A 26,969-nucleotide genomic window follows, 5' to 3' on the forward strand; every position below is an offset into this window, starting at 1 on the left:
CACAGCTTATAGCACCACATCAGAACAAATCAAGCCTTCCACCCTGGTAAAGTTGGCAGGGGTTGGAATCAGCCCTGCACCAGTAACATGCTATGTCTCAAACTGATGCAGCCCATATCTGCTCCGTCCATAAACACAGTGATATCACTGCTCATCATGTTACAAAACACACCTGTACTGCCAGTGAACACTGCAGGGTATACAATTCTAACAGTACAAATGGCATTCCATGCTATTCTGACCTTGTAGGTATTCCCTCAAATTATAAAACGTGCAGAGATTTTTGCTCCAGTAAAATAACAGAGCCTTGATTTGGAATAAAAGTTGGCTCTTAGTCTGTACAATGTTGCTACCACATAGCAGTATTTTGTGTTTATGTAACACCTTCCTTCCTGAGGCACCTCAAGGTGTTCTTCAAAACACAAAAAAAGCATTTATCTCTGGCTACAGGAAGGCAAGTATTTCATGACCATGGAAGCAAATGGAAATCTGAGGCAAAATTACTGAGCAAGTCCTAGCTCCTAAAAAATACAACACAGGATGCTGAACTGATATAGGCCACCAAGGCCATGCTATACAACTAAAACAGAGGATCAACCTTTTTAATGGTAAAGAAATTTCTGTGGGAACACCCTTAAAAGAAGTGTCTGTATTTGACTCCGTATTACCCATCTGTCCAGCACTCACAAATGTAATGATGGAGCACGCAGGTAAAGATTATGGGGGCATTCTCAATAGTGCTAGAAGTTACACCAAAAGGATGCTGTGGTCAAGTCACCTTGTCAGGAACTAAGGACTGGCTAAATCCTTGCCTAAACATAGTAAGCCTGCTGTCCTCCAACATTCTTCCTCTGCATTTCAAGACAGCTGGGAAAAAATTATTCACTCTGAAATCTGCTATGTTTCATGACACAGCAATGTGGACCTGTGATAGACAATCACTTAGGGTGGGAGTTTATTTATCTATTCCAGACCTAATTTTGTTATGCATTTTCCTTAGAAAACTATAAGGCAGTACCTAAGACCACTTTGTGACATACTCAGTGCCTGAGCTTAGCCCTTCTTTTGTTTACCTGCTCATGAAGACGAAGAGCCCATTTCAGGAAACACTAAGTACCTATGCAGAACATAAACCAAATTAATAGAATGCTATGAGTGCAAAATCCCAGGACTGTTAGCTATTTATATACAGGCCTCCTCTGGGAGAGTTTTCACATACAGAATTTTAATGACTGACCTTTTATGCTGTCTACAAAGCTACATCTCTCCATCAGAACTTTACCATGGAAAGCAACATGAAGCACTTACCTATCAGCTCCAGTATAAGACTCACAATAACATGAAAGCTGATTAAACCTTAAATAGAAGACAAATCAAGCTAGTGGGAAAGTCTGTTTCCAGAAAAATGGCTGTTTCTGTTGCAGTTTCCAGATTTGAACAATCTTCAGTTTTCTCTGAAAAGCACCTAAAATCATTTTTTTCTTATATTCATGATTTGAAATAAGTCAGCCACCTTCTGTAAACCATGCTTGTTTCGTAAGTTGCCACTCGATAATCAAGATGAAAGCTGCTTCTTAGTTAAAAACATCACAACAGAAGTACTAGAATGCAAGGATGTGAATGTTCAAGTCTCCTGCCACTGTAGGTAGTAAAATTGGAGAACTAACATTGGTCTATGAACCAAACAGATGTTGTAATGGCCAAAATAAAATTCTACATACATTCTACTATATATATGTTGCAAGTGCTTTTCTTTGATAGTCATTACCAAAGAGGACACTAGTAGATATAACCTCTCATACACATTACCTAAAAATACAGTTCTACAAGATGATTTTTTTAAAAACTTTAATTTCTACATATTGCAAAAGCTCATGGATTTAAAGAAATTAACAAAACAAACCATAAGCCTGAGATGAGGTCATTTAACTTCTGGACATGACTTCACAGTTTTCTCTATAGCACTGGTAACTTAGATTTCATGTTCACTTTTTTTTTTGTTCATAGAAACTCAGCATCTTGCCGCCTTCAACACAGTGATTCAGAACAATGTTTGGGAAAATACTGTCACCTTCCAAGTTAGTGGTTATGACATCTAATACCAGTTTGGTGACCTAGGAGATCAATCCAGTTTCATTTTGATCTGCAGTGTTCACCTACCCACAGCATGTAGCAACGTTGACAAGTGGCACATTTGGCCACCATATAAGGTTGCTACCCACTTATTCTTAGAAGTGGTCCACCCCAGCCAGGGTTTAAACCCAGAGATGAGACAGCAACAGGAAAGTGGATACAACTACGATGCAAAATTTACTTGTCCTGGGAATGCTGAGCAGAGCTAATATCTTAACTCAAAGGCTAACATTTCACTTTCTGTAAAATGAAAGCCCTGATTTATTTTAGATACCCAATTAAAATACAAAGGCAGGGTGAGGCAAATATTTTGCCTTACAAATTTAGATGCTCCATGTTTCTCATTATTGCCATATCCCTAGCATCTTCTGGAAACAACTACAGTTTTGTACCAAAAAAGGCTTTGAATGGAAATTATTCAAGTTTCTAAAGGCAGCACTGCCACCTGGTGTTGCAGATAAACCATTCTGGGCACCATGAGGTTTTCTAACAAAAAAAAAAAAAGCCACTTACTGTCTTACTCGGATTCCACCATCCCCATGTATTCTGATAACTGATATTCTTCTCATCAAGATGGTTACTGTCACTTAATTACTTCCAGACAGGTTTCTAAATTCTAGCAGTTTGTAAACTCCAAATCAACACATTTTCAGTTCCTGCCTTTTTGAACAAACGTGCTTCTATACACAAAATACAGTCTTGTTTTTTCCCATGCTTTTTTCAGTACTGAAGTTCATCAAAACATAGTAATCCCTGGAATGCTAAACTGAGACTACAGAGAATAGAATAAAGCATATCTTACATGGACGCAGTAAATGAGTTTAAGTCTCGGATGGCACCACATCACTGCAGCAAAGAAATGGAATCGACTTCAAATCAAAAATATTTATTTTTCCTTTAAAGGTATTCTTACAACACAATTTTGCAGAATAACAGTTCTGAAACAGTGTTTGATATAAGCAAATAAAAGAGCATCTCCTCCACACAAGGAATTCACTCTAGCTACAGCACACTAGATTATATGTGCAACCACACAACTGACAGCTACAGAGCAGACGTCTGCAGGGCTGTCTCCCCTTTGAAAATGCTAATACAGCTGACACTGTGTTAACTCGGTTTCTCTTTTCTGTGAGCACAAAATGAAAATGCAAAGTAGTTCTTTGAAAAGCATGGAACAGACATCTGCTTTGGATCAAGATCATCAGCAGAGCAGCATGAAGACTTGCCAAGCAGTCATGAAGGGTCTTGCCAGGCCCAGGGAAAGCCAAACATGGATTGTACCAGCACTTGCACAACATTTTCCTCTACAGTGGATTTCTGTTGCCAAAATAAGCATCCTTTCTCATCTGGAGGTGACTGATTCAAATGCATCTCAGGCCACTAGACTGTGCCTCCAGCCCAAAAATACTGCATGATCAGTCCTATTGACCGTAAAGGGTTAGAAGGTATTAACAGTCTCTGCAGGATCCAAGCTACAGTCATGAGCACCCACCGGCTGTTTCTGGCCCATGTACAGTAAAACATGTTGACTATACCAAACTAGATGGTTATAGGCAAATAACAGAAACAAATTAGTGCATAAAAACTACTGATCATTTATTGATCATTTACTGATCAATAACTGACCATTTTGTCTGTCTTCCTGCCTGACAAAAGCCCGTGAATATCACCTGCTGGCACGGTTACAGATTGGGCAAAGAAGAGATTCAGAGCGGCCCTGCAGAGAAGGACTCGGGGGTGCTGGTCAATGAGAAAATGAACATGAGCCGGCTGCACTGTGCGCTCGCAGCCCAGAAAGCCAACCGTATCCTGGGCTGCATCAAAAGGAGCGTGACCAGCAGGTCAAAGGAGGTGATCCTGCCCCTCTACTCTGCTCTTGTGAGACCTCACCTGGAGTATTGTGTGCAGTTCTGGTGTCCTCAACATAAAAAGGACATGGAACTGCTGGAACAAGTTCAGAGGGGGGCCACGAGGATGATCAGGGGACTGGAGCACCTCCCATATGAAGACAGGCTGAGGAAGTTGGGGCTTTTCAGCCTGGAGAAGAGAAGGCTGCGTGGAGACCTCAAAGCAGCCTTCCAGTATCTGAAGGGGGCCTATAGGGATGCTGGGGAGGGTCCCTTCATCAGGGATTGTAGTAACAGGACAAGGGGTAATGGGTTCAAACTTAAACAGGGGAAGTTTAGATTGGATATAAGGAGGAAATTCTTTCCTGTTAGGGTGGTGAGGCACTGGAATCGGTTGCCCAGGGGGGTTGTGAGTGCTCCATCCCTGGCAGTGTTCAAGGCCAGGTTGGATGAAGCCTTGTGTGACATGGTTTAGTGTGAGGTGTCCCTGCCTATGGCAGGGGGGTTGGAACTAGATGATCTTGAGGTCGTTTCCAACCCTAACTATTCTATGATTCTATGATTCTTTCAGCCTCATAATCTGTGTTACAATTAGTAAACACAGCTCAGGGGCCAGGGAGTGAAAAATGGAAGACAAAGGTAATGCATTAAGGAGTCTCCAAAACACCTGCAGTATAAAATGTGTATGTAATGAAAAAAGTTTTGTATGATGCTTTCCATTTAACACAGTCACCAAAAAGACAGTGGAATGTCATTTCAAATGCAAACTAGCGAAAGAATTTAGCTATGAAATTCACACAAGAGATCTCACTACCATCTGAGACACAGTTTAATGTACAGATTCTTGGAAATAAATGCATAGTTTCATTTTTCCCCAGCAGAAAAATCTAAAATCTCCACAAGAAATATAACTTTCCTCTTGCAAACCTATGAGGAAAATGGTCTTAAAAATGTTTTCAAACATTAATTCCCTGTAATAATTACAGAATAGGTCTTCTTTTTCACTGCATTACAATCAAAACAATCATAGAATCATATCGTACAATCATAGAATGGTTTGGATTGGAAGGGACATTAAAGATCATCTAGTCCCAAACCTCTGTCATAGGCAGGAATACCTTCCACTAGACCAGGTTGCTCCAAGCTCTGTCAAACCTGGCCTTCAACACAGCCATGGACGGAGCAGTCACAACTTCTCTGGGAAACCTCTGCCAGCGCCTCACCACCCTCACAGTAAAGAACTTTTTAATATTTAATCTAAACCTTCTCACTTTCAGTTTAAAGCCATTCCCCCTTGTCCTGCCACTACATGCCCTTGTACAAAGAAATCTCCCCTCTATGTACTGGGCCCTCTTCTTTAGGTATTGGCAGGCTGCTGTAATGTCTCCCCTGATCTTTCTCTTCTCCAGGCTTAACAAGCGCATCTCTCTCACCTAAATTAATAGAAGAGGTGCTCCAGCCCTCTGATCATCTTCATGACTCTCTTCTGGGCTTGATTCAACAAGTTTACATCCTTCTTGTTAGGGGGCCCCGACGCTGAATGCAGGACTGCAGGTGGGGTCTCACAAGAGTGGAGTAGAGGGGAAAAATCACCTCCCCTGACCTGCTGGCCATGCTCATTTGATGCAGCCCAGCATACGCTGGCTTTCTGGGCTGTAAGCACACACTGCCAGCTCATGTTGGGCTTCTTGTCAACCAACACTCCCAAGTCCTTCTCCTCAGGGCTGCTCCCAACCCAGTCTGTGCCCAGCCTTCATCTACACTCAGGATTGCACCAATCCAGGTGCAGGGCCTTGCTGAACTTCATGAGGTTGGCAATGGCCCACCTCTCCAGCTTGTCAAGGTCCTTTTGATGGCATCCCTTCCCTCAAGTGTATCAACCAAACCACACAGCTTGGTGTCATCGGCGAACTTGCTGAAGGCGTACTCAATCCCACTGTCCATGTCACCAACAAAGATGTTGAACAAGACCAGTCCCAACACCGATCCCTGAGGGACACCACTTGTCACTGATCTCTACTTGGACATCGAGCTGTTGACCACAGCTCTTTGACTGTGACTATCCAACCCTTACCCACCAAGCGGTTCATACATCAAATCCATTCCTCTTCAATTTAGAGACAACGATGTCACACAGGACAGCGTCAAATGCTTTGCACAAGTCCAGGTAGATGACATCAGACGCTCTTCCCTTATCCGTAGTATCAATGAAGAGGACACTTGGAGACAGTCTTAACTGTCAGACACAAAACTATGACATTCATAAAAACCTTGAATGTTGTCAAAGAAAAAAACAAATTAGCTTGTAGAAGCCAAACATTAATTAAATGGGAAAACTGTAACTTATTTCTGCATTCTAGCTTTGACCATGACAGACTTTTTACGAGTTGAGCAGATTTTGACATAGATCCTCAGAAGCATATTGCTCCACAAATTTTTTAATTTTTAAATACTTATAGATGATAAGCTAGTCTAATATGAGTGCAGGCTGCAATTAGTCAAAGTGTAGAAAAGGAAACAAACTTTTCTTACCTAGGCTATGATCTTCTTTTTTTCTGTTTTCCCATTTTGAGCTGTCCACATAGGCTGCAGAAAGAAGGTATCTTCTTCCTAATGAAGCAAGAAATAACTAAGTAAGTCAGGTTCCTTAGACACCTCTAAATAAACTAGCACTTTATTGGATATCACCTTTTTCTGTCACATTTACTGAGCTGGATGCATTAAACTGTCTTATGACACAACTGTCAGCAGCAGATACTGTAACAGTTCAGCTCCTTCTATGTGGATGAGCCATTACCTCATAATTTTTAAAACAGAAAAGCTCTCCCCTACGTTTTTTTCAGCATGAAACAAGTCTTTTTAAACTAAACTCCGTATGTAAGAAAATGCTAACTTGTAAACACAGAAAAAACCCAAAGAATAGCTTCTTTGTGCCCACAGGCCTTTATCATCAAATGCTAACAATTAAATATATGTAGACATAAACACATAAACAAAACAAAAAAAAAAAAAAAAAGGAATACACACCAACAGGCTTTTCTGTTGTTGTTGCACAGTTATTTTTTTCACCTGCAAAGATCTGTCTCAGCATAAATGAAAAGTAGATACTAATCTTGGAAATACTCCATTTTTGTTTATCTCCCTTTTTTGCACCTCCTGTGAAATGCAAAGTTTGCTCAAATGTTTTTAAGTTTTTTTTTTCAAATACTATTTTGTGCCACTTTTGAAATCTGCTCAAGACATGTTCTAGCTTGTGAAATGAAACAGAAAATGTTTAATTTGGAAGAACAAAATATGTTTGTGCATCATTCACAGATGATGAGGCCTTGAAAATGCATGAGGAATATGTGGATAATTTTTTTTTAAGGAATATATAAAATACATGCAAAGGGTTGTGGAAATCCATGTTAAAATGTACTATGTACTGTACTATGCTACGCAGAATTCTTAGCTAGTATCTTAAAGCCTTTACCTGAAAATCTTCCTGCTACCACTAAAAGTTTGTTGTTCTTGTGTGAAACAATTTTTCTCCTTATCATTCTTATGACATGAAACTATACACAGACATCTGAACATCTTAGCAAATTTTTGTCAAAAAAGACCAGGTACACTGCATTCCACATTCAAAATGTGAAAAAACCTGCAATGCTTTACCAAACAGTTGGAAAGTAAGATAAAAGGCATTTCTGTTTGGTTCGAATCACAAAATCATAGAATCAGCTAGGCTGGAAAAAACCTTTAAGCTCAACCGTTACCCCAGGACTTACAAGACCACCATAAAAACCGTATCACTGAGGGCCTCATCTACATGGATTCTGAACACTGCCAGGGATGGTGATTCTACCACTTCCCCAGGCAGCCTATTCCAACACCTGACTGCCCTTTTGGTAATGATTTTTTTCGTAATACCCAGTCTATCTAGTTGGTGGGTTTTCTTTAGAAGCTACTTCTAATTATGTTCATGAAGGAGGCACACGAAAGATCCAGGTTTGTGCTGTTCTTTTGTTAGGATAAACACACACTCACAGCTCACTCACAGCTAAGGATACCACTAGCAAGGATACAGCTTTAAAGAACTGTTTTCTATAGTACAAGCAACTGCCTGGCATGATAGTGCTTTGCTCAAGTAAGCTGGAGGTCCAGTGCCAAAGCAAAGGGCGGCCTTACTGAGACAGGGGCATGTAGGTACCAGGAAGCAACATTGTGAAATCCCTGCTGAGGGAAGCTGAAAAGGCACGGTTAAAGTCACCCACCACCCCAAAGGCCAGGATTTTTTGAAAAGTGGCTTCAAAAAACCCAAGTCTTGGTTGCACTTCTGTCACCTGAGTTAGAAGGTTGTGATGAACACCGACTGCCGCGAGTTCGGCAGCACCCATACAACCCCGCGTGGCTTCCCGTGACCCCAAACGGCAGCTCCTATCACACTAAGCTATGAAATCGGCAAGGTGGAATACCTATAAAAAACGGATTAAGAACACTCTCCCGCACCGCATGCTAGTGGTACGCCGTTCTCAGATCTGCCTGCACCTTTACACGTTTGTACAAAGGCAAAGTGGAAGTCCCTAGGCAGCACGCCGCGCCTGCTCACGCTCTGCGGCCAGCCAGGGCGACTAAGGGACCCATCCCGCCACGGCCTGTCCTCCCCGGTCGAGCCCCCACCGCCCCGCAGGGAATCCCCCCAAGTGGGAGCCCAAGCCGAGCGCTGCTGCCGTCTGCCAACAGAGCACCGACCTGCGGCGGCGGCGCCGAGGGCCCTCCTGGTGCGGAACACTGCGCGCCTGAGCACGGCGGCGGCCATCGTGCCGACGGAGGAGGCAAGTTGCGGTGAGGGGCAGGTCCGCGAGCGCCCCGCCTCCGGCAGGTCGGGCGCAAGATGGCGGTGGTGCTCGCCGGCGCGTCGCGGCGGGTGGCGCGGGAGGCCGTGCGGCGCTCCGCCGTTCACCTGCCCTCCTCCGGCTGCTGGGGCTCCGCGCCTGGAGGTACCGCGGGCTGCGCGGCGGCGACGGGCGGCGGGGTGCGCAGCCGGGGCCCTGGGCTGCCAGCGGGCTGCGGCGCTGGCCCTGGTACTACAACTCCCGGCAGGGTTGGTGTTTGTCGTAACCTTGTGCATGACGGGAGTTGTAGTTCCGGCGGGGATGCCCCTCCCGGCCCTGGGTATGGAAAGAACGGGAGCGCTGAGGGGCTACCGGTGGGACTTAGAGCGGGCGGGCGCTGTGATGTGTCGGGCTGGTGTGGCAGCGTTGTCCCGCGGGGCAGCATTACTCGGTTTATCCTGTCTTTGCCGTCGGCTACGTAGGAGTCACCAAAGCCCAATAAGCATGCAGCTTCATAAATGCGGTTTTGTTCTGGGAGGGCGACATTATCCAGGCGCGCCTGCTGGCTGTCACCACGGTGACCAGGCTTCAGAGGCGTTTCGAGGTGTTCCCTCTGCGTGTGGAAAGGCTCCAGCATAGGCCACGTCTGGGTCTCTGGGTTGCTGTACCAACGTCTGTGGAGGGTTTGCTTAGTCTACAGATCCTTTAAGATGCCTCAGAAACATGAAGTTCCCCGCTGCATGGTGGTCTGCCCACCACTTTTCACTGGCCTTCCTTTTAGAGAGTCACAGTGTGTCAGAAGTAAAGCAGGTTGGTCAGTTAATTTATCTGGGATGGCCTGCACTGCCTGTGTGTGCCAGCCATCGTGTTGAGCTCCCTCTTTTTTTGCTCAGCGGCCCTTTTGCATTGTTTTCTTTCTATAACACTGTAAAGTGTGTATTTAAGAAAGCAGTAGAATAGAGCAAAGTAATTTCAAGAAGGGTAAAATTCTGCTCTCCCAGGCTCTCTGATCACACCTGTGACTGCTGAGTGTCCATGCATTGTGGTGTGTGTGTACCAGCCCAGGCACTGGCATGATTCATGCATCAGCTTTGGAGAGGCCCAGGACAGGGGTGGTGTTAGACCAGCTGAGTGGGTCTTTGGGAAGTAATGGCAATATAATCCAGGCAAATTTCATGCTGGATAAAGTGTATTTGCTTGCCCATTGAAACTATTTCCATTAAATTTAACGGCTAAAAATGCCATTTAATGGAGGGGGGTTTTCTTCAGATTTTATAAAATGTACTATTAGCGTGCTTAGCTTGCATAGCTAACAAGTGTTTTTATTTTGCTAGGGAAACAGGAGGAGAAATAACCTAGCTCAGGATAATACTTGCCCTTGTCCCTTAGTGATTAGAATCATTCTTTAAGAAGCCAAAAACTTAAAAGATTAGATTGTGACAACATAAACTATTACAGTGACTCTCTGTCACAAAATCACTGGTTGCAAACAAAAATTTACTGGAGGACTTTTTTTGTTGCACCAAAAAAAAAACCCACAAATAGCATTTGCGTGACATGTCCGTTAAAAGAGTTTACAACACAGCACAGTTGAGGTCAGCACCCAATGCTAATTTTGAGATTCTAGGTTGTTCTCCGATATCTCTACTGCACTACAATTTTACTGGGTCTCCTGAGTGTTAATACAATCCAAATAGTAATCTTTATGGTTTTTTCCTTTTGTCTTTCTACTGCATTTGGAGCTTCTAGAACAATGCATTCTACAATAGGGTGGACAGCAGATGTGAGGAGCCTTTGCCAGTAGTGCACTGTGGTGAACAAAGAGGAGATAAATCGTTATAAAAATATGAAAGGGGTGAAATACCTTATGCTTGTGCAGAATCCTCATGTATCGTAGCTTGGTGGAGAGAAGTGGTGTCTCTACTTTTTCTTTTGTACATCTAGTAAATACATACTTCTTCATCTTTATAGACATTAACTTCGTGAAGCTGAGACGTAGTGCTCAGGCACTTTTGTCGGTCACATGAGCAATTGCAATTTTTGCAGTCTTTTTTTTAGGGTCATGGTGCCCCTGTTTTGGCATCACACAGTAATTAAGGACAGTAATTAATAAATACAAAGTTCAGTAGTATTAAAACAGACAGTGTGACATAAAACTCTACCTTCATTTTTTTTTTCTAATGGTAGGGAAGAGGTATCTGCTAACAGAAGATGATATCAAGTTACAAGAATTTCAGCAGATGAAAGTGGTAATTAGAAATGAAGTTCACGGCAATAAAGGTATTAATATTTATTTTATAATCACCATTCTCAGTTTTGGAATAAGTCCTAGGAAATAAGACAGTCACAGTCATTATAATGTGATATCAACTGACCCCATGTAAAACAACAACTTAATCTTTCTCTTGCAAATTTTTTGTTGCTGAAATTACTGGAAGATCTGCGTCTTTGTAGAGTGAAACAATATTAGTTATGGTGTGCTGGAAAATGTGGAGAAGTTTTCAAGCATGCAGACTTTCGCATAAGAAGTGTTTGTGCCCTTGCTTTTCCAACTTTGTCAGTCTAATAGAAAATACTGTTTCAGTCTACAAATCTTGCTTCAAATATGGTATCAGATAAAGTTAATACAAAACCTAATAGCTGCTTAACTATCCAGAGAATGCCTATGGCAGTAATTCTCTTTTAATCTACTCTGTAAATTCAGTTAGCTTATTCTTTTAGATTTGTTTCTATTTACCTAATGTAAGTTCTCAATTGTACACCCAATTCTAGGTGGTATATGCATACTTAGAATACGGAAAACAAATTTAGGCTTTCCGAACTTACGAAGGAGCAAGATACTGATCTTGGGTGTTACCTGATGGGGATTTTATCAAGCTGCTTAAAAAATAAACAAATTCCTTTCTTTAAGGAACATAAATATAAATCTGTCCTTAATATTCAAGAAAGATTTGGTAAAACTGCACTTCCTGCACCTGTTTAATCATGTGCAGGTGTTCTAGTGATTCAAATTGACAATTGTTCCAAAGGATGTAGTTAATTTCAGTTTTTATGTGTATGTCAAGGAAGAGACAAATAATCAAATTTTGTTTTGTGTAAACCAGTCTTCTGGGGCAGAGTAGGAAATAAAGTCAACCGGACATTCTATATTAAATGAAAGTAGTGTTTAAATCAGGCAGTGGCAAGTCATAATGTTGCTATATTGTGCTGTGATGATGACACACTCACATGGGGGATTATTCATCCTGCCCTTCAGGGAGGATGAATGTGATAATTCAAATGTATTGAATATAATTATTGAATATAACAAACTTAATTTATTGCTGTGGGTTAATCACTCTTGCTAAAACAGGTTTGTAGAAGCCAAATATTTGACCTTACAGGTCACAGTAGATCTTTTTGTTTTGTACAAATAGAAGCTTCCATGGACTAATTAAAACAATGTGCTAAGCACCTATCTGTGTGTATGTGTTCATGGTTTCTGTACTCTGTGTTTAGTCTAATACTTGAAAGCTGAAAAGGAGCAATTAGGGTTATTATTAAACTTGGCTTAGAAGGAGAAACAGAATATATATACACATATATAAATTACACAGTATGTAATACCTATTAGTTATTATAATGCAACTACTAACTGTAATAGTTATTCTATTAACTACAGCAGTTAAACGGTTGCTTACGGTAATATAAAGACAGTTGGAATCCCAGGTATTTTTTGAATTTCTATGCATCTTTGAATACATTACAACTATTATATGCATGCATCTATATACATTCTTCTGACTTCACAGGATTCAGCTCTGCATTTCAGCTTGAGTAAGGACTTGTATTTGCATGTAGCAACAGATACGTATCCGGTAGCTGAATACGTTGTTCTCTGGGGTGCTCACTTTTAGGCCTCTTGTGTAGGTTTTTAGCTTGGGAACAGCACTGACCCAGCAACTGTTACCAAAAAGTTCACTTCCCTGGCCAAGATGGGAGGTAGCACCCTTAGAGGAATGGGGCTGCCAGGTGGTGCATGTGATTTTAATCTTGGGTGTGTCTGAATCAGAGGCTTGAGTTTACAAAATGAAGGACTCATCTTTGTGCTTGTTTTGTCATAGGAAAACGTGCTGGATAGAGAAACCTCTTTAGGAGTGGCGGGAAAAGGGCAACAATTCCTAAGGTTATGGTTATATATAGAAATACATAGATTACATATGAGACTCTTTGTGTTTGCATCAGCCATGAAGGAATTTAAATCTTCTGCACAAGCAGTGTTGAGTAGGAGTTCCTATGGTCATTTGAAGGCTGAGTGGGATTGGTTTTGTTTGTTTGCTTGCTTTTTTAAAAAAGAACATAAGGCAGAAAATGTCACTTACAAAATTTCCTTCCTCTTTAATTTTTTTTTTGTATGACATAACACACACAATGCAGTTAAGTTCACAGTAAGCATCCTCTTGTTTTTCCAAGTCTGACATGACTTCATGGGGACACCTAGGCATGAAGTTTCATGCATTTTTCTTGGTGAAAAAAACCCCAAGGTTTCTGCCTCATTGAATCTTCATGTTTCAGGTACTGAGTATGCAATGCAGGTAAAGGAATTGTCTATAGACTATTGCTATAATGTGTTTTATTTTCAGATCCGTATTTTAAAAGTATTAAAGAAAAATTAAAGAAAAATGAAATCATTCTCAAAACTGAATTAAAAAGTTTGCTGCATTTATGTCAGACTTCATCTGATGTGGAACTAGCCAGAGAAGTTATTTACAGGTATTTTTAACAACCCAGGTAACGCTCTTTTCTCTCTTTAGTTTTTTGCTTTTATTAGATCATCTCAGGTTATGTCTGCAGTTGAGGGCTTACCCTAATACAGTGGCCATATGCATAGTTAATCCCTTAAACTAAGGCTGTGTTTTATTTTGGTTTGGATCTTCCAACCCTTCGCAGGCTCTCAGATCAAAGAAGAGTCAAGCTACAAGAGCAAAGTGCTTTCCTATCGTATGCAGAATGAACAGTGCCACATAGAAGCATTGTAGAATCACAGAATAGTTAGGGTTGGAAAGGACCTCAAGATCATCTAGTTCCAACCCCCCTGCCATGGGCAAGGACACCCCACACTAAACTATGTCACCCAAGACTGTCCAACCTGGCCTTGAACACTGCCAGGTATAATGGTGTGTTCAGTGGCATTTTCCAGCCAAGCCATCCCTTGTTATAAACTCTTCTGCATGCAGTAGTGGCAGGTTTTGTGAATTAAAGCCTTCCCAGCAATTGCAGTGTAGGAGTTAAAAAAAATTAAACACTTTATTTTTAACATTTTAATTTGCGTTCTTTTAATGTAGGAGAGAAAAAGTTATTTGAACAGGTACTGCTTGTAAAATGCAATGCTGCAACTTCCTGTGCTATTGCTCTGGGGATAGAGGGTGAAGTAGCTGGAATTTTTGTGGCAGAGACCCATTTGGCTATTAATCCAATGCAGGTTACTTTACATATTACTGGTTAATTTATTAGTTTGATCAAAACAGGTTTTTTTCCATAAAATTAATCTTCTGTTATCTAAATATCGCTGGCTGGTGCTTGTCATTGCACATACAGATCTTGCTGTCTATTTAAACCTGTTTTCCCTTCACAAATTCCGTGCCCTGTGTGATTAATTTCTTTTAATCTTTCCAATAGGTACCATGAGCAGAATGGAATCACAGCCTTACAGAATTTTAAGTTTGGGCCACTCTTTATGAGGCTATGTTATGAGCTAGATCTTGAACGACCTGCAGTAGAACTTATCAAAGATCAGGTAATTCGCCTGTATATTTAGAAAATATTGTTGTTATTTTTAGTCCTATATGAGTAATTCGTGTACTACATGAGCCCTGCATGAGCTTATAGACTTGAAGTATGTGTGTTGCATTAGTAAGGATATCTATGATATTAATGTGAGGATGCAAATTACATGGGGTTTACCTTAAAACCAGCAAGACAGTAATTAAAACTAAATGCTAGTTTCACTGATAACATTATTGTATTTCTGCATAATTGCATCATAAGTATTGATTAAAACAATTCTCAAATAAACAGAGCTGATGCATGCTTTCCTGCATCCTGTGATGCATTAGCTTGTTCTTGGAAATAAACACTTCTGAGCTTTTACATAGTAGTCCTCTGAAATCCCTTGGGTTGTTTGCACTGACATATGTATCCCATTATTTTGTACTTCAAACTCCCTCTGAACCCTGCAGTGGTGATGTAATATTCATCAGCTCAGGAACGTGGCCATTTTAAATGTTGAAGAAACGTAAAGGCTTGTTTCTGAACATCTGTAAAATGCTGTGTATGCTATTATGACAAGACAGTAGTCACGCCCATTGTATGATAAATATAAAAGGTTCTGTGCAATAATGTCGTGTCTTCAAAAATCTCTGGCAGCCAGTGGAAAGTCACCTCTACAATGATAATCCATTAAGGCATGAGCTTGATCTAGCCAGAAATGGGAGAAGTCTCGCTTGTGCTACTATTGTTAAATTAGGCACACGTGAAAGTATGTGTGGTTTTTGTTTCTTTATGATTTTTTTTCACTTAAGATCTATTTCATTGAGACAGGTCCTGCAGTACTTAGTAACTAATGGATAGTAAGCTAGAGTACCACTTCTTCTGACTGCTGCAGAAATTTAAACTTAACGCCGCTGGCATTTTATATGGCTATTTCCAATGCAGTGTCATTGAAGCGGAATGTAAAATGTACTTGCTCTTTCTTCTGCTATTCTGTTCTTAAGCCATTGTGCTGATCTGTTCATCACTTGATACTGTGATGAGCGAAAAATTCTTTTGGTTTCATGGTGGTGGTACCTTACACTAAAGATACTGTTAATGAGCTGCAAGCTGTGTTTCTGCTGAGATTTTGGAGTTGCCATTAGTCAGTGACTTCTGCTTGCATCAATTTAGAAGTCACAATCTGTTATTTAAAAAATTGGTAGTGGGGAATCTCTGGGAAATTTCTGCTTAAGTTTAGAGAGCTTTTGACTATACTTAATCACTGGCATTTTAGAGGTGACTTGACAGAGGGACAGTCAGGGAACCCGGGATGTTAAATGTGGAACTTAGGAAGATGGGACTATTCCAGTAGGAAGACCTGCAAGATGCTGTGCACAGTAAGAATGCTCACTCTGCTAACTTTCTTTACGCTTGCTGTGTCTGTTCTCCAGAATTTGCGTGGCTTTTTCTCGGAGAGTACATCATTCCATATTTTGATGACTATGTTATTTAAAAAGGGCCATTTTGAAAGTAAGTACTCTGTTTGCTAAGGCAAATGCATTTTGAGGAGAATTCTTCTCATTGTAAGTGTGTGTGTATAAATACATGTACATTTTAATGAATATTACTCATTGGTTTATGGTTTCAAAGGCCAAACATCCTGTATATAAGTGTAGATGTGGATGAGCTGCACTGTAGGGTGTACTAAAAATGGAAGACTGTATTTGTTTTGCATTTTTACTGGTATTCTTACCATTCTTAGTTGCACAGAATTGTATTTATCCAGGGGGGATTCTTTCCTAACCCCTCTTTTCTGAAGGCTTAACTTCTCTTTGGTTTGTAATTTCCAGAGCTTTTTGTTTTTTCTATTCAAAGTTTGGTTTATGCAGTTTTTTGAACAGTAAACTCTTCCACAACCTTTTTTGGCAGTTCTGCATTTGTGTCAGAGCAGAAAAGGGTACCCTTTTTCCCGTGGATAACAAAACCAGGCTGCAGTCTTTTCTTTGTTTGTCTTACTAGTGTGCCCATACAGAGTAGCTACTGCAGTATTTTAAGTCAAGTGTTTCAAGGCATTTTGGTCCTTTTTGAGGATAATGGTGAATTATCTGACCTGACTGAAAAGACATTCCATGAGAAAATCTCAAATTGAGTGTGGAGTAAGCTTTTCAAGCAAATCCTTTTATTTGAAATTTGTTGAACACACAGCACTTACTCTCTTGATGTTTGGCAAATCTAAGTCCAGAGGTTGTCATAGAAGTCTAGACTGTAAAAATAACTGGATCAGAGCCTCAATGCAGTGTGGTGGTCTAATGGAACACATGTGTTACTGAAGAGCTGTTAGTTTCCAAAACATGGTGGAAGCTTTGTTTATGTGTTTAAAAGGCAGACTTTCTGGGCAGTTGGGAAGAATGAAAGCAGCTTTGTCAAGTGTCTAGAATTTATTTTTGAGATTTATATGAAAATAATAGAACAGTAAGGCCAGATGCTAATGTAGATTGAAAACCTTCTTGCTGGCAAGAAATATTTGCATCCAACTGACTCTAAATTAAACTTTTTTCAATGTTTGGTTTTGTTTTGTTTTTTAAGAACAGATTTCAATTACAGTCATGTTTTGAAATACACCCATAAAGATTATTCCATGCTGATTTAATTTATCTTTTTTTTCCCTGTTGCAAAATGTACAGCCTTAAATTTGTGAAGTGAATAACACTAATGTATTTTTGATAGGTGCTTTGGAAGTTCTGGTCGAAATGAAAAAACAAGGTATACCTTTCAGCAAAGAAACCTATCTAATTGCATTTGCAATATGCTACAAACTGGTGAGTATTTTTAATTTACCTGATGAAAAAGGATTTGAAATGCCTCCTCTATGTCTTCCTTTTCTATGAAATTTAAGATTTCCCAGTCATTATTTCATATCTAGCACAAATATTTTAGGCATACTTAATCCTAAATTGCTTAATTGAGTACACATATACAGCTTCCCATGCAAACTAATGTCACAAAGCAAATCTCTAAAAACTTATGTGGGCATAAGCGCTGAAGAGCAAATTTGATACACCGTGATAGTTTTCTTTCTCTTGTATCTGTGTACCTCTTCAGACTGTGCTTTGTGCTTCAGCCTTAATGTTGGTTTTACAGTCTGGCTTCCTTAAGAAACAAGGCGTATATATAATATGTTCTGTCAGACATCTCCCATACATTTTCCCCTTCCCCTCCAAGTAAACTTGAACCATTTCTGTAATTGCACCCAAACTTGGCAAGGATTATAGTTCTCAAAGGTAATATGTTCCTGCATGTCTGATGGAAATGGGCAGCTGAGTGGAGAAAAGAAACCTAGATGAATGCCTTCAGTGAGAAACAGGCTGCCTCTTGACCTTAACTGTATTTTTAGCTCAGAAAAAAAAGAGCATAAACACAGTAAGAAACTAGGCTACGTAGGTTCTATGAGTGTTTCCTTATATCTGTTTCCCTTTTATAGCAAAGTGAGATCCCCAGGGTTTTTTTTATTTTGATCCTTCTCTCCAGATTTGAATCAGTTCTGTAATTTTAAATGCTAAATTAGGCCTTTCCCAAACTCAGTAGGGAAGTATTCTTCAATTTCCCCATGTTTTTAGTATGAAAGACACTAGCTGAAGAAAAATTATATCACTTGACTAAACTTTCTCAGGTTTCTCAGTTAACCAAACAATGAAACTGGTACATATGTGATAAAAAGGAGTTGGCCTCAAACGATAGCTCAGTAGTAATTTATATGGTGCTTTTGAAGTTCTCAGCCCTAATGAGTCAGGGCTACCTTTAGGTCAGGAATAGCCATGTGGCTTTGGTGCCTGGGGAGTGAGGCAGTAGACTGAGCTGAGAAAGAGCTGCAGAAGATGTCTGCTGTTAAAAAAAGCTAGAGATTGATGATTACAGTCAGTTTAGTGTTGTTACCAGTTCTATGTAGAAGGTGCCTTTTTTAGAAAGTTCTGAATATACAAAGACTCTTGACACTATGCTACAACCCAAGTTTATAAGCTGGTGTTTACTACTAACATCTACTGAGGCAATACTTACCACTTCAGGGTTGCTCCTTGGCAAAACACTGCCATATAGGTAAAGGCTTTCAGAGAAACTTACTGTGTTTCTCTGACGTATCCTTTACTCAGTCTTCAGTAGTTTCTTCCCTAAAATCTTTACATAGTTCTTTTCACGGCCTGCTGTCCGAACCCTTGGATCTGTGGCATGTGCAACAGGAAGAGGTTCCCAAGACTTTGTTTTCTACTACTTCTGGCCCTACCTGTGTTTTCAGTAGAGAATCTGACCCATCATTAGCTGTTTAGTGAATTGATAAAAATAGAGGGGAAATGATTCTCAACTGTCACCTGGTTGTTTTAAAAGACACAATAAATGTGTGGTGTTTTGGGGGCTGGGGTTTTTTTTTTGTTGTTGTTTAGTTTTTTGTTTTTTTTGATGGGTTTGGGAGCTTTTTTTTTGTTGTTGTTGTTGTTGTTTTGTTTTTTTAATGAAGATAAAATACTATCAATAAGGGAATAAGCTGCAGTAACCCTTTATGCACAAAAGGGGATTAGGTGAGGCTTTTTGAAAAACTTAATCTATTGATCCAGCTGTTAGCAGTAGTAAGCTGCGCTACTTGAATACTGAAAATAATGGTGCTGGTATCTTACAGTATATTGACTTCTGATTGCCTTCTGAATGTGATTGCAATTGTCTACAGTCCTTTCATATCACAAGAATAGCAAGTGCAACTTAGGTTTGAAATTTCAATGCAGGACAACCTGGAATCTTGCAAAATCTGTGAGAAACTGCTTGAAGAAGCACAGCTAAATGGTGACGCATTACCACTGCGAGCATACTGCTTTGCTGTAGCAACTGCTCTGAAGCAGGTACAGTACCTTTTGTTCTGATTTGTACCTGAATCTCTCTAGTTTAATTTTTGTAAGATAGTCAATGAAAGGAAGCTAACATAGAGGAAGCATAACTGAGATATGTAATAACTTCAAGTACTAGAATTTTTAGGCCCCTGAAAGATTAAGATTATAGACAATTCCCACATAAAGTGAATGTAGAAATTCTCTAATCTAAACATACATGCTGCGTCGAATGCACAGATATTTGGTGCTAGTAACAACGCCAGTAAAGAGAGTTCAGCCAACAGGTCAGATGTCACCATGGACCCAGTCCTTCAGATACTGCTAATTATTGATGGTTTCCTTTAAATGTAATTAAAAAGATAATTTAAAGTATGTGTACAATCATCTTTTAAAAATATGTAACTTGGGAGGCAAACTCAAAGGCTATGTTTTGTCCTACTGCCTGGAAGATGGCTTGTCTTTCTCCACAACATTTCTTCAGGGGGAGGTTTTCATATACCTCATGTGCCTAAGCACTGATATGGAGAGGCTCTGAGGCAGTACAGGGTTAAAGACTGAGCAAGAAAGTAACAATTAGAAAATTGTAAAGTCTAATATTTCACCTACAGATAACTTGTGTATACTGCTTGAAGGAAATTCTGAACTTTCTCTATTTCATGTCTAAACAGAGGTCAGAGACACTGTAAGAGCTAGTGATTTGATGCTAATGGATCAAATGGATAAGAGCTAATGGATTTGAATGGATGAAGTGAAATTGTTAAAATTTTCATATGCCCTCTGTGGTCTTTTTTGCACTGTCTCTGTGAACAGAGACACTGAACAATAGCATCATCTAATTAATTTTTTGATGTGCATGGTGAAATGACAGGGCATCTCACTGGCACTGAGGTTTAAAAACAAAATATCTGTCTCTACCACAACATGAAATATCCTTCATGAAGTTGCCTTATATAAAAATCAGTTCTTGTTTTGCAAACAGATTAATGCTCTACGTTCCTTAAACTGCATGATCTTTGATAGCACATCTTGCTGTAAGATATTTCTTGATCCCAAGTAACAATGTTTAGTCTAGTAACTGTCAGTGTAACATTTACTGTCTATACAAATCAGTTGATGGCACAGACACAGTACTGTAAACGTGTATGTCCAAAAGGTTAAAAGTGCTGGGCGCAGGATAAATACTCACATTAACATATACTGCAATTCATTTAAGTACTCTGACTTGTGCCAAATTGTGCACATGTGTAGATCTTTTATCTTTTAGGTGTTCTTATGTTCACTGTTGGTTACATGCTTCTTTCCCTGGCTGGTCTGGCGCACAGAGTTCTGTCAGTACTGTGCTAAAGAGCCAGATGACATGGGAACTCCAGCATGGAGTGTTCCTTTCACAGGCTGGATGCTGTTTGGAATCTGTGGATCTTGGTGACCCATGGATTGGTGAAGGGATTCTAGATCCTGGTTTGTGATTCACTGAAAAGTTGTGAGAGGCTGTTGTTTTTCTTAAGCTTTTCTTGTCAAAGTGTGTCCCACATGTTTAACCATATTCTTTTTATTATTTATAATTACTTCCTAGAATGATGTTTCACAAGCCAAATTTTATTGTTCCCGGATACTGAAAACAGAGAGCAGACTATACAATAATCTTAAAGTAAGTATCTTTGATTCGTATTAGGATTTTGCTGAGAATTATGCTATACTGGACAAAATACTCGCTTGTGCAGAGTGACAGAAGTCCAGCTTCTTAGTAGCACAGGTGTGTACCAGTACTGTTGCTCAGCTTGGTTTTGAGCAAACAAACAATTTCTGTCAGTTGTACTGACAAAATTGTCAATGCTTTCTGAATTGTTAACACCCTGCCACCATTTTTTAAAATCACTTCCCACCATAGACGGGAATGAAAAGTAGACCAGTCCAATGTCTGTGAGTATAGGCTGTGAACAATTTCTAATTATGACATAGTAACTTTTTGCTTTCTTGCTACAAGAGATTAAAAAAACCACAGTTCCAAGTAAATGCCTTCCTTAGCTATGTTCTGCCCACTTCAGGCCTCCTACAGCCCTTTGAACCTTAACTTCATGTGCACGGAACTTTTTTTTGCCTTAATTGCATGGTCTAAAACCTGAGGGAAAGTCTCCTGCATGTGCCCTGTAAGTAACTTCTCTAAGCTGTGGGGAAAAAAAAACTCAGTTTACTCAAGAACAGCTAATGCAGCTCTGCCAGAGGAGCCTTCTCTCCAGGCTCACCCTTGCCAGGTCCTAGCTGCAAAGACGACCCCCTAAACTTCTGTGGAAATCAGTCATTCCTTTGGCTTTCTTTGTGATTAATGGATTTTTATCAGTGCAATGTCTAGAAATGTATTTTTTCCTGTATTGCTTCATGTCTTCCTCAAACATGTTTTTTTCTTTAAGTTTGCATTCTGATGGTAAGACTATTTGTGTGATTTTATTTTATTTTTAAGGTTCTTGTCCAGCTCAGATCTGGTTTGCTAGAAGAAGTAATAAGGACATTAGAGGCAGCAGTGAAAGTTGATACTCCTCCCTTTGTGAAAAAAATCGAGTTTTCTGAGCAGGTGGTAAGTGTACAGTAATGAGAAGAGGTCCATGGTGCTTGGCTGGGCCATGATGATGGTGGGTCAGTTACAGAACTTTAGGTGCCTGAGTTCACCCTACTAAAGTTGTTTGGAATCTGGTGCAGTCAGATGGTAAGGCTGCTGGCTGGCTTTCTGTACTGTTGGATAAAGCACTTAGCTGCCCGCTTCCCTTTTTTTTATTGTAGATCTTTATTGTAGCTCTTAGGATCTCAGATTTCATCTGAATGCAGATGAAGCGTTCTCTAGTGGCATTAAGTAATTTAATCCTTTGCCTTCTGTGCTATTTTCATTTGATGTAAAAATAAGGTTCTGATCACAGCAATATTGTTAGGTTGGTAAAATTTGCAAAGACCTGTGATGCTACCCAGGGAAATGTGATATGGGAAGTAATAGCTTTTGCTATTTTGCTATATTTTGCTATTTGAAAAAACCTTTTACAATATTGATCGCCAAGAAGACCTCCTTCAGAGCACGTGTGTACCCCTATCTGCTTGGAAGCATTGCTGTGGTTCTTCCAGAAACTTGTCTATAGAATAAGATATTTTAAGACTATGTTAATAATTAAATACTTAGCCTTTCACTGCCGCCTATTAGACAAAATTAATAACTGATATATAAAATAACAAATACTAAAAAGAAGTAGGACACATCTTTGAAAACACAGCCCAAGTATGTTAACTAGTGTGTTGAAATCAAAATTTTTTTAAGCAGCATTTCATTTTGTAAATTCATTGCAATAGATGTTGCATTTGTCAGTGTTGTATTTTGCTCTTGTTAGACAAATTTCGAACAATTCCTAAGAAGACTAAGCATTAGTCCTAACGCATTCCTTCCCCAAAAGGTTATCTATAAATAAGAATTTTTAAGAGATACTTACCCTTGAGCTCAGACTGTATATGGCGTACGGAACATCTCAGTGTTCTATAGTCTGACTTTTTTTTTACTTTCTCTGTACATTTGGTGTGATACATAATAATAACTAGAATTGTGCTGATCTGGAAAGTAAATTTCAGGAAGTAATTAATGTTTCCTGGGTTTGAATAGAAAAATAATCATGGTAGTCTGTACGAGGAGTGAAAACTGGACTGTATATTTTGAGGAAGCTTTAAATCTAACAAATTCTCTCTAATAGATAGCCAGTGCATTTCCACCATTGTTTGGTGATGTATAATGTGTGGTATTGTATTTGGTGATGCATAAAATCCTCTTCTTACTAGTCACTGTGTTAGCTACATATCTTACATTGTGTGCTTTTTTTTTTTTTTTATTCGAGTGATTGCTTGCCTTCAATATGGTGGTTGAGTGAGAGCTTCACTTGCTGAACTGTAAATCTGTAATTTTCTCCTCCTTAGCTGGCTGCAGTCAGGGAAAAGATGGAAGAAAACACCTACCTTTCTGCCAAATTAAGAGAAATTCATATGAAACTACAAGCTTCAGGACGGATAACCATGTGCACGCTAGAAGACATGCTTTTCCAGATTCCTAGTTCAAAGAAGATCCCTGCAAAGCTTTTCAGTCAGAAGCTATTGGGCTATCAAGCTGCTAAACCACTTCGGTCGAATTTGTTGTCGGAATAGTTGAATATTTGATGGCACACTGAACTGCAGTTAGCGTCTCTTAGAAGCCACATTGAAGTAAAATGTCTTCTCCTCTCCTTCACAATGAACAATTGTTTGTTTGTGTGAAACTGCATTTTAAATACATATCATGTAGCTTTCACATTTCAATTTTGATGATAAAAACAAGCCATGACAATGTATATTTGGGTGTTGGTCAGAAATGGAGTGATAGAATGGTTTGAAGTTTTTCTTCAGGCACTTTAATCAGAATTTTGCTATGCTAAACATCCTGATGAAAATGACCAGAATAATTTGTGTATCTGACCTGACTTGTGGTTTGTGACAAGAAAATTCAATCTTCGTCAGATGTAATGTTCTGACTAAAAGGACAGATGCAGTCCAGATTCTTGATAAAAGAGTACAGAAGTTAATTGTTTATTCAAATTCTGTACATCTCAAGAGAATCAGAGGGAAGAAGGATCTTTTTCCCTCAGCTGGAAATTATTCCAACACTTCCAATATGGAACCTTAAGTAGCTCCCAATCTTTTCTCCACAAATAACATTGATAAAGGATTTGTGAAGGTTGTTGCAGTGTGGCAAGGATTAGTGTGGAAAAAAAAAGGAAAAGGTGTGAACTACTGTTCAATTTACCTGGTTGGCTAGTACTATCAGGACAACTGTTTAATATAAAACTACATTTTTATTGGCAATAATAGAAGATAGTTTTAACCATTTAGCATGTTACAGAGCAAATATATAAGGTCAAGTCTTTTTCATTTCCTTATTTGGCACTTTCAAACTTGCAAGAAGTTAATTCGTCCTCGGACTGAGATTCACATGTTTGTTTTAATCTGAATTGCTTAGGTTCTTGGCTCCGACTGTGTCCTACCTGTAAGTGGAGTAATGATAACTTCTATTACAATTACCAATATAGCTGATGTTTTCCATTCTTTGTTCCCTTGACTATTTGCTTTCTTGAGGCTGATTTACTCAAGCTATAATCTGTTTTAAGGAAGCACCATTTCTTTGTCTTTAGAGAGAGAGGCAATGCCCTTAAATAACTAAAAATACTTCAGTAGGAAAAGAAAGCAGGAACCCAAGAAGGGTAGGTTCAAAGAAAAAACACACAAAATTCAGACAATTAAACATGAAAATATTGAAGGTTGCTCTGGAAGTGCTGTAGAAGACTGGTAACATCCTCCGTTAGGAAAAAAGGGAGGTGAAAAGAGCAACTTATAATATTTATGCACATTAATTCAAACAAAGTCTAATTTGTTTCATTCAAGTTGCACACTAGCTTGTTCATCAGGGGAGCTTGGATTTCATATGTTTACAGATTTACTTTTTGGTGCATCCAGGTCCTGAGCACACTGGCTCTTGTGCAGAAGATTCTTCAACCGTATGCTTAGTTTAGCATGTTGAAGTGTGGTTGGCATCTAGTGTCCTAGTGCCCAAGATCAGGAAACCAAACTTTTGCTGTGTTGGAGTGGCTGGGATGTCCTGGGTTGAGTCACTAGAGAGCATTTCTTGGGGATAGCCACAAAGAAAGATATGTGCTATATTATTGCAGCCAGTGGTATATTTATACTTCGCTTATATAGAGTTTTAATCAAGGATGAGCCTTGAAATTCAAGAGAAGCCAACATTGTAAAATTCAATTAATTATTTGGAGGGAAGGGAGGGGAGCAGTCTGAAAAAAAACAAGGCGTATTTCAAAGGAAATTGCTGCCCTTTTTTTCTAGGTTTCTCTGCAAAAGACTTCTGTAGGAAATGCTGCTTGAAACTTTATGTATTATCTTAAATGAGTATCTGAAGGATTGCTGTTTATCATGTTCAAATATGTTTTCCTGCAATAAAAGGAAACATGAGTTTAGAGCATCTCGTTGCACTCCAGCAGCTTTTTAGAACAGTGATCCAGGAGACAGCAGGTGGCGTTTCTTGATCATGCTTTCCTACCGACTCAATTTCCAGGGATACCTTGCATCTGCGATGTCTTGTTGTGTAAAGGCAGGGCAGAATGAACAGTTTGCCCTATGCCTAACACATGCAGTCTCAAAATGGAAAATCCAGGCATTAGTTTGCACCCCTGAGTGGCTGGTGATAGGTATAGACTGCAAACCTATAGATTTACAGCATTTTATTTTTGAAACTTACTTTATTTGTTGAAACAACTCATCTTTGCCAGTGATCATGATGCAGTTTTTAGAGTATTCTGTGGAAATACTAATCAATGACGTACAAGACAGGCTGTTGACGTTACTTCTAATATGCCAATGACAATTATAAAGGTGTACTTTGGTATACATCTGAAGAGAAAGTTGGGGACTTTTTCCAGCTTGAATTGTAAACCAATTTATTTTTTACATTCACATGGCATCTGTATTGTGTGCAGTCTTCAAAGGGCTGATACTCCTCTGCTATAGATGCTTCTGCTATTCTCCATGGGTTAATACCTCTTTCTATTCTTTTCGACAAACATCTTGAGTCTTGGTAAGGAAGGATCACTTCCTCTGTGCTCCTGTTAATCTTGTGCTTCAGAACAATGAAAATGAAGGTGAAAGGATTTATCGAAACAGGGTCACTCAGGAATGTTTCTTAAAGAAAAGTTTTTGTGTACTTAATGACCCTTCTACGTAAGCTTAAATATCTTTTGAAACAAAGACTTGTTAGAACTTCGCAGCACTGCAGAAAGTAGGGAGTCCTATAGTGTGTAAATCCAGAGCTGTTCAACTTTGGGTTTGGTTTGGGGGTTTTCTTTTCCTCAGGGTTGTTTCAAATTGCATCCTTCTAAAAACTTCTATTGCAAAACAACAGAAGACTTGTTTCTTTCTTTCTTTGTTTTAAAGCTGCATCTGTTATGGCTGCTTATATGCCCTTGTACTGCCCCATACTCAGTAGTAAGTTTATTAAAAGTAGATGTTGCTCATACACCCCTTTCCTCCTATGTTTCTTTTCTCCTGCTGCTTATGAACAGTGTTTAGAATTGAGCAAGTGTCTGATTGTCTGCTTACTTTCCAGGCCACTTTTGAAGTCACCTTATTTTCATCTGGTTGGTATAGTTAAGCAGCAAGAGGGGTTAAGTAGACTTAAAACTACTACTGATAACTAGCTTCATGTTTTGTGATGTGAGATATAATGCTACTTCCACATCTATCTTTGCTCTTGCTATTGAAGATAGGTAGATGAAGACCTTTGGGAGCTTTTGGTGTGTCTTTGCTCTGCACAGTTGTCTAAACCTCCTGATGATTCCAGCAGCACATGCAGTGGAAACTGGGGTAGTCTGACTCCAGCTCCCCAAGCATAGGTGCTGTTTTTTGCGAGTATTGATGCTCTAACTACAAACCATTTTGTATGCTTGTCAGGTAAGGTCAGCTCCCAAATCCTTTTGCCAAGCAGCAACTCAAATGCAGGAGCACTGATG

General features: G+C 39.6%; 2 protein-coding genes across 3 annotated transcripts in view; one reads left to right on the plus strand and one right to left on the minus strand.

Annotated features, from left to right (window-relative positions):
• MRPS27 (mitochondrial ribosomal protein S27) overlaps positions 1-8,831 on the minus strand; it is a 53,290-nt gene extending 44,459 nt beyond the window's left edge. Inside the window, exons 1-2 of one of the 2 annotated variants that reach the window (XM_065661926.1) lie at positions 8,712-8,831; positions 6,513-6,590 (exon numbers count right to left, since the gene is read on the minus strand). In XM_065661926.1, coding sequence (XP_065517998.1) covers positions 6,513-6,590; positions 8,712-8,778 — 145 coding nt within the window. In that variant the 5' untranslated portion in view covers positions 8,779-8,831. The remainder of the gene's footprint in view (positions 1-6,512; positions 6,591-8,711) is intronic. The other variant, XM_065661927.1, reaches the window with a different exon arrangement.
• PTCD2 (pentatricopeptide repeat domain 2) lies at positions 8,806-26,478 on the plus strand. The gene is made up of 10 exons (XM_065661929.1): positions 8,806-8,959; positions 10,982-11,074; positions 13,417-13,546; positions 14,453-14,570; positions 15,976-16,054; positions 17,252-17,343; positions 19,297-19,410; positions 20,972-21,046; positions 21,857-21,970; positions 23,341-26,478. The coding sequence occupies exons 1-10, from the start codon at positions 8,854-8,856 to the stop codon at positions 23,563-23,565; spliced, it is 1,146 nt and encodes a 381-aa protein (XP_065518001.1). The 5' UTR covers positions 8,806-8,853; the 3' UTR covers positions 23,566-26,478.
• Positions 26,479-26,969: the final 491 nt, after the last annotated feature.

Source organism: Lathamus discolor, chromosome Z, assembly GCF_037157495.1.
Source record: "Lathamus discolor isolate bLatDis1 chromosome Z, bLatDis1.hap1, whole genome shotgun sequence".
NCBI lineage: Eukaryota > Metazoa > Chordata > Aves > Psittaciformes > Psittacidae > Lathamus > Lathamus discolor.

Coding starts and splice junctions, on each gene's coding strand:
- PTCD2 (XM_065661929.1), top strand. CDS start 8,854: ATGGCGGTGGTGCTCGCCGGCGCGTCGCGGCGGGTGGCGCGGGAGGCC. Junction 19,411..20,971: donor TAGCAACTGCTCTGAAGCAG/GTACAGTACCTT, acceptor ATTACTTCCTAG/AATGATGTTTCACAAGCCAA. Junction 21,047..21,856: donor GACTATACAATAATCTTAAA/GTAAGTATCTTT, acceptor TTTATTTTTAAG/GTTCTTGTCCAGCTCAGATC.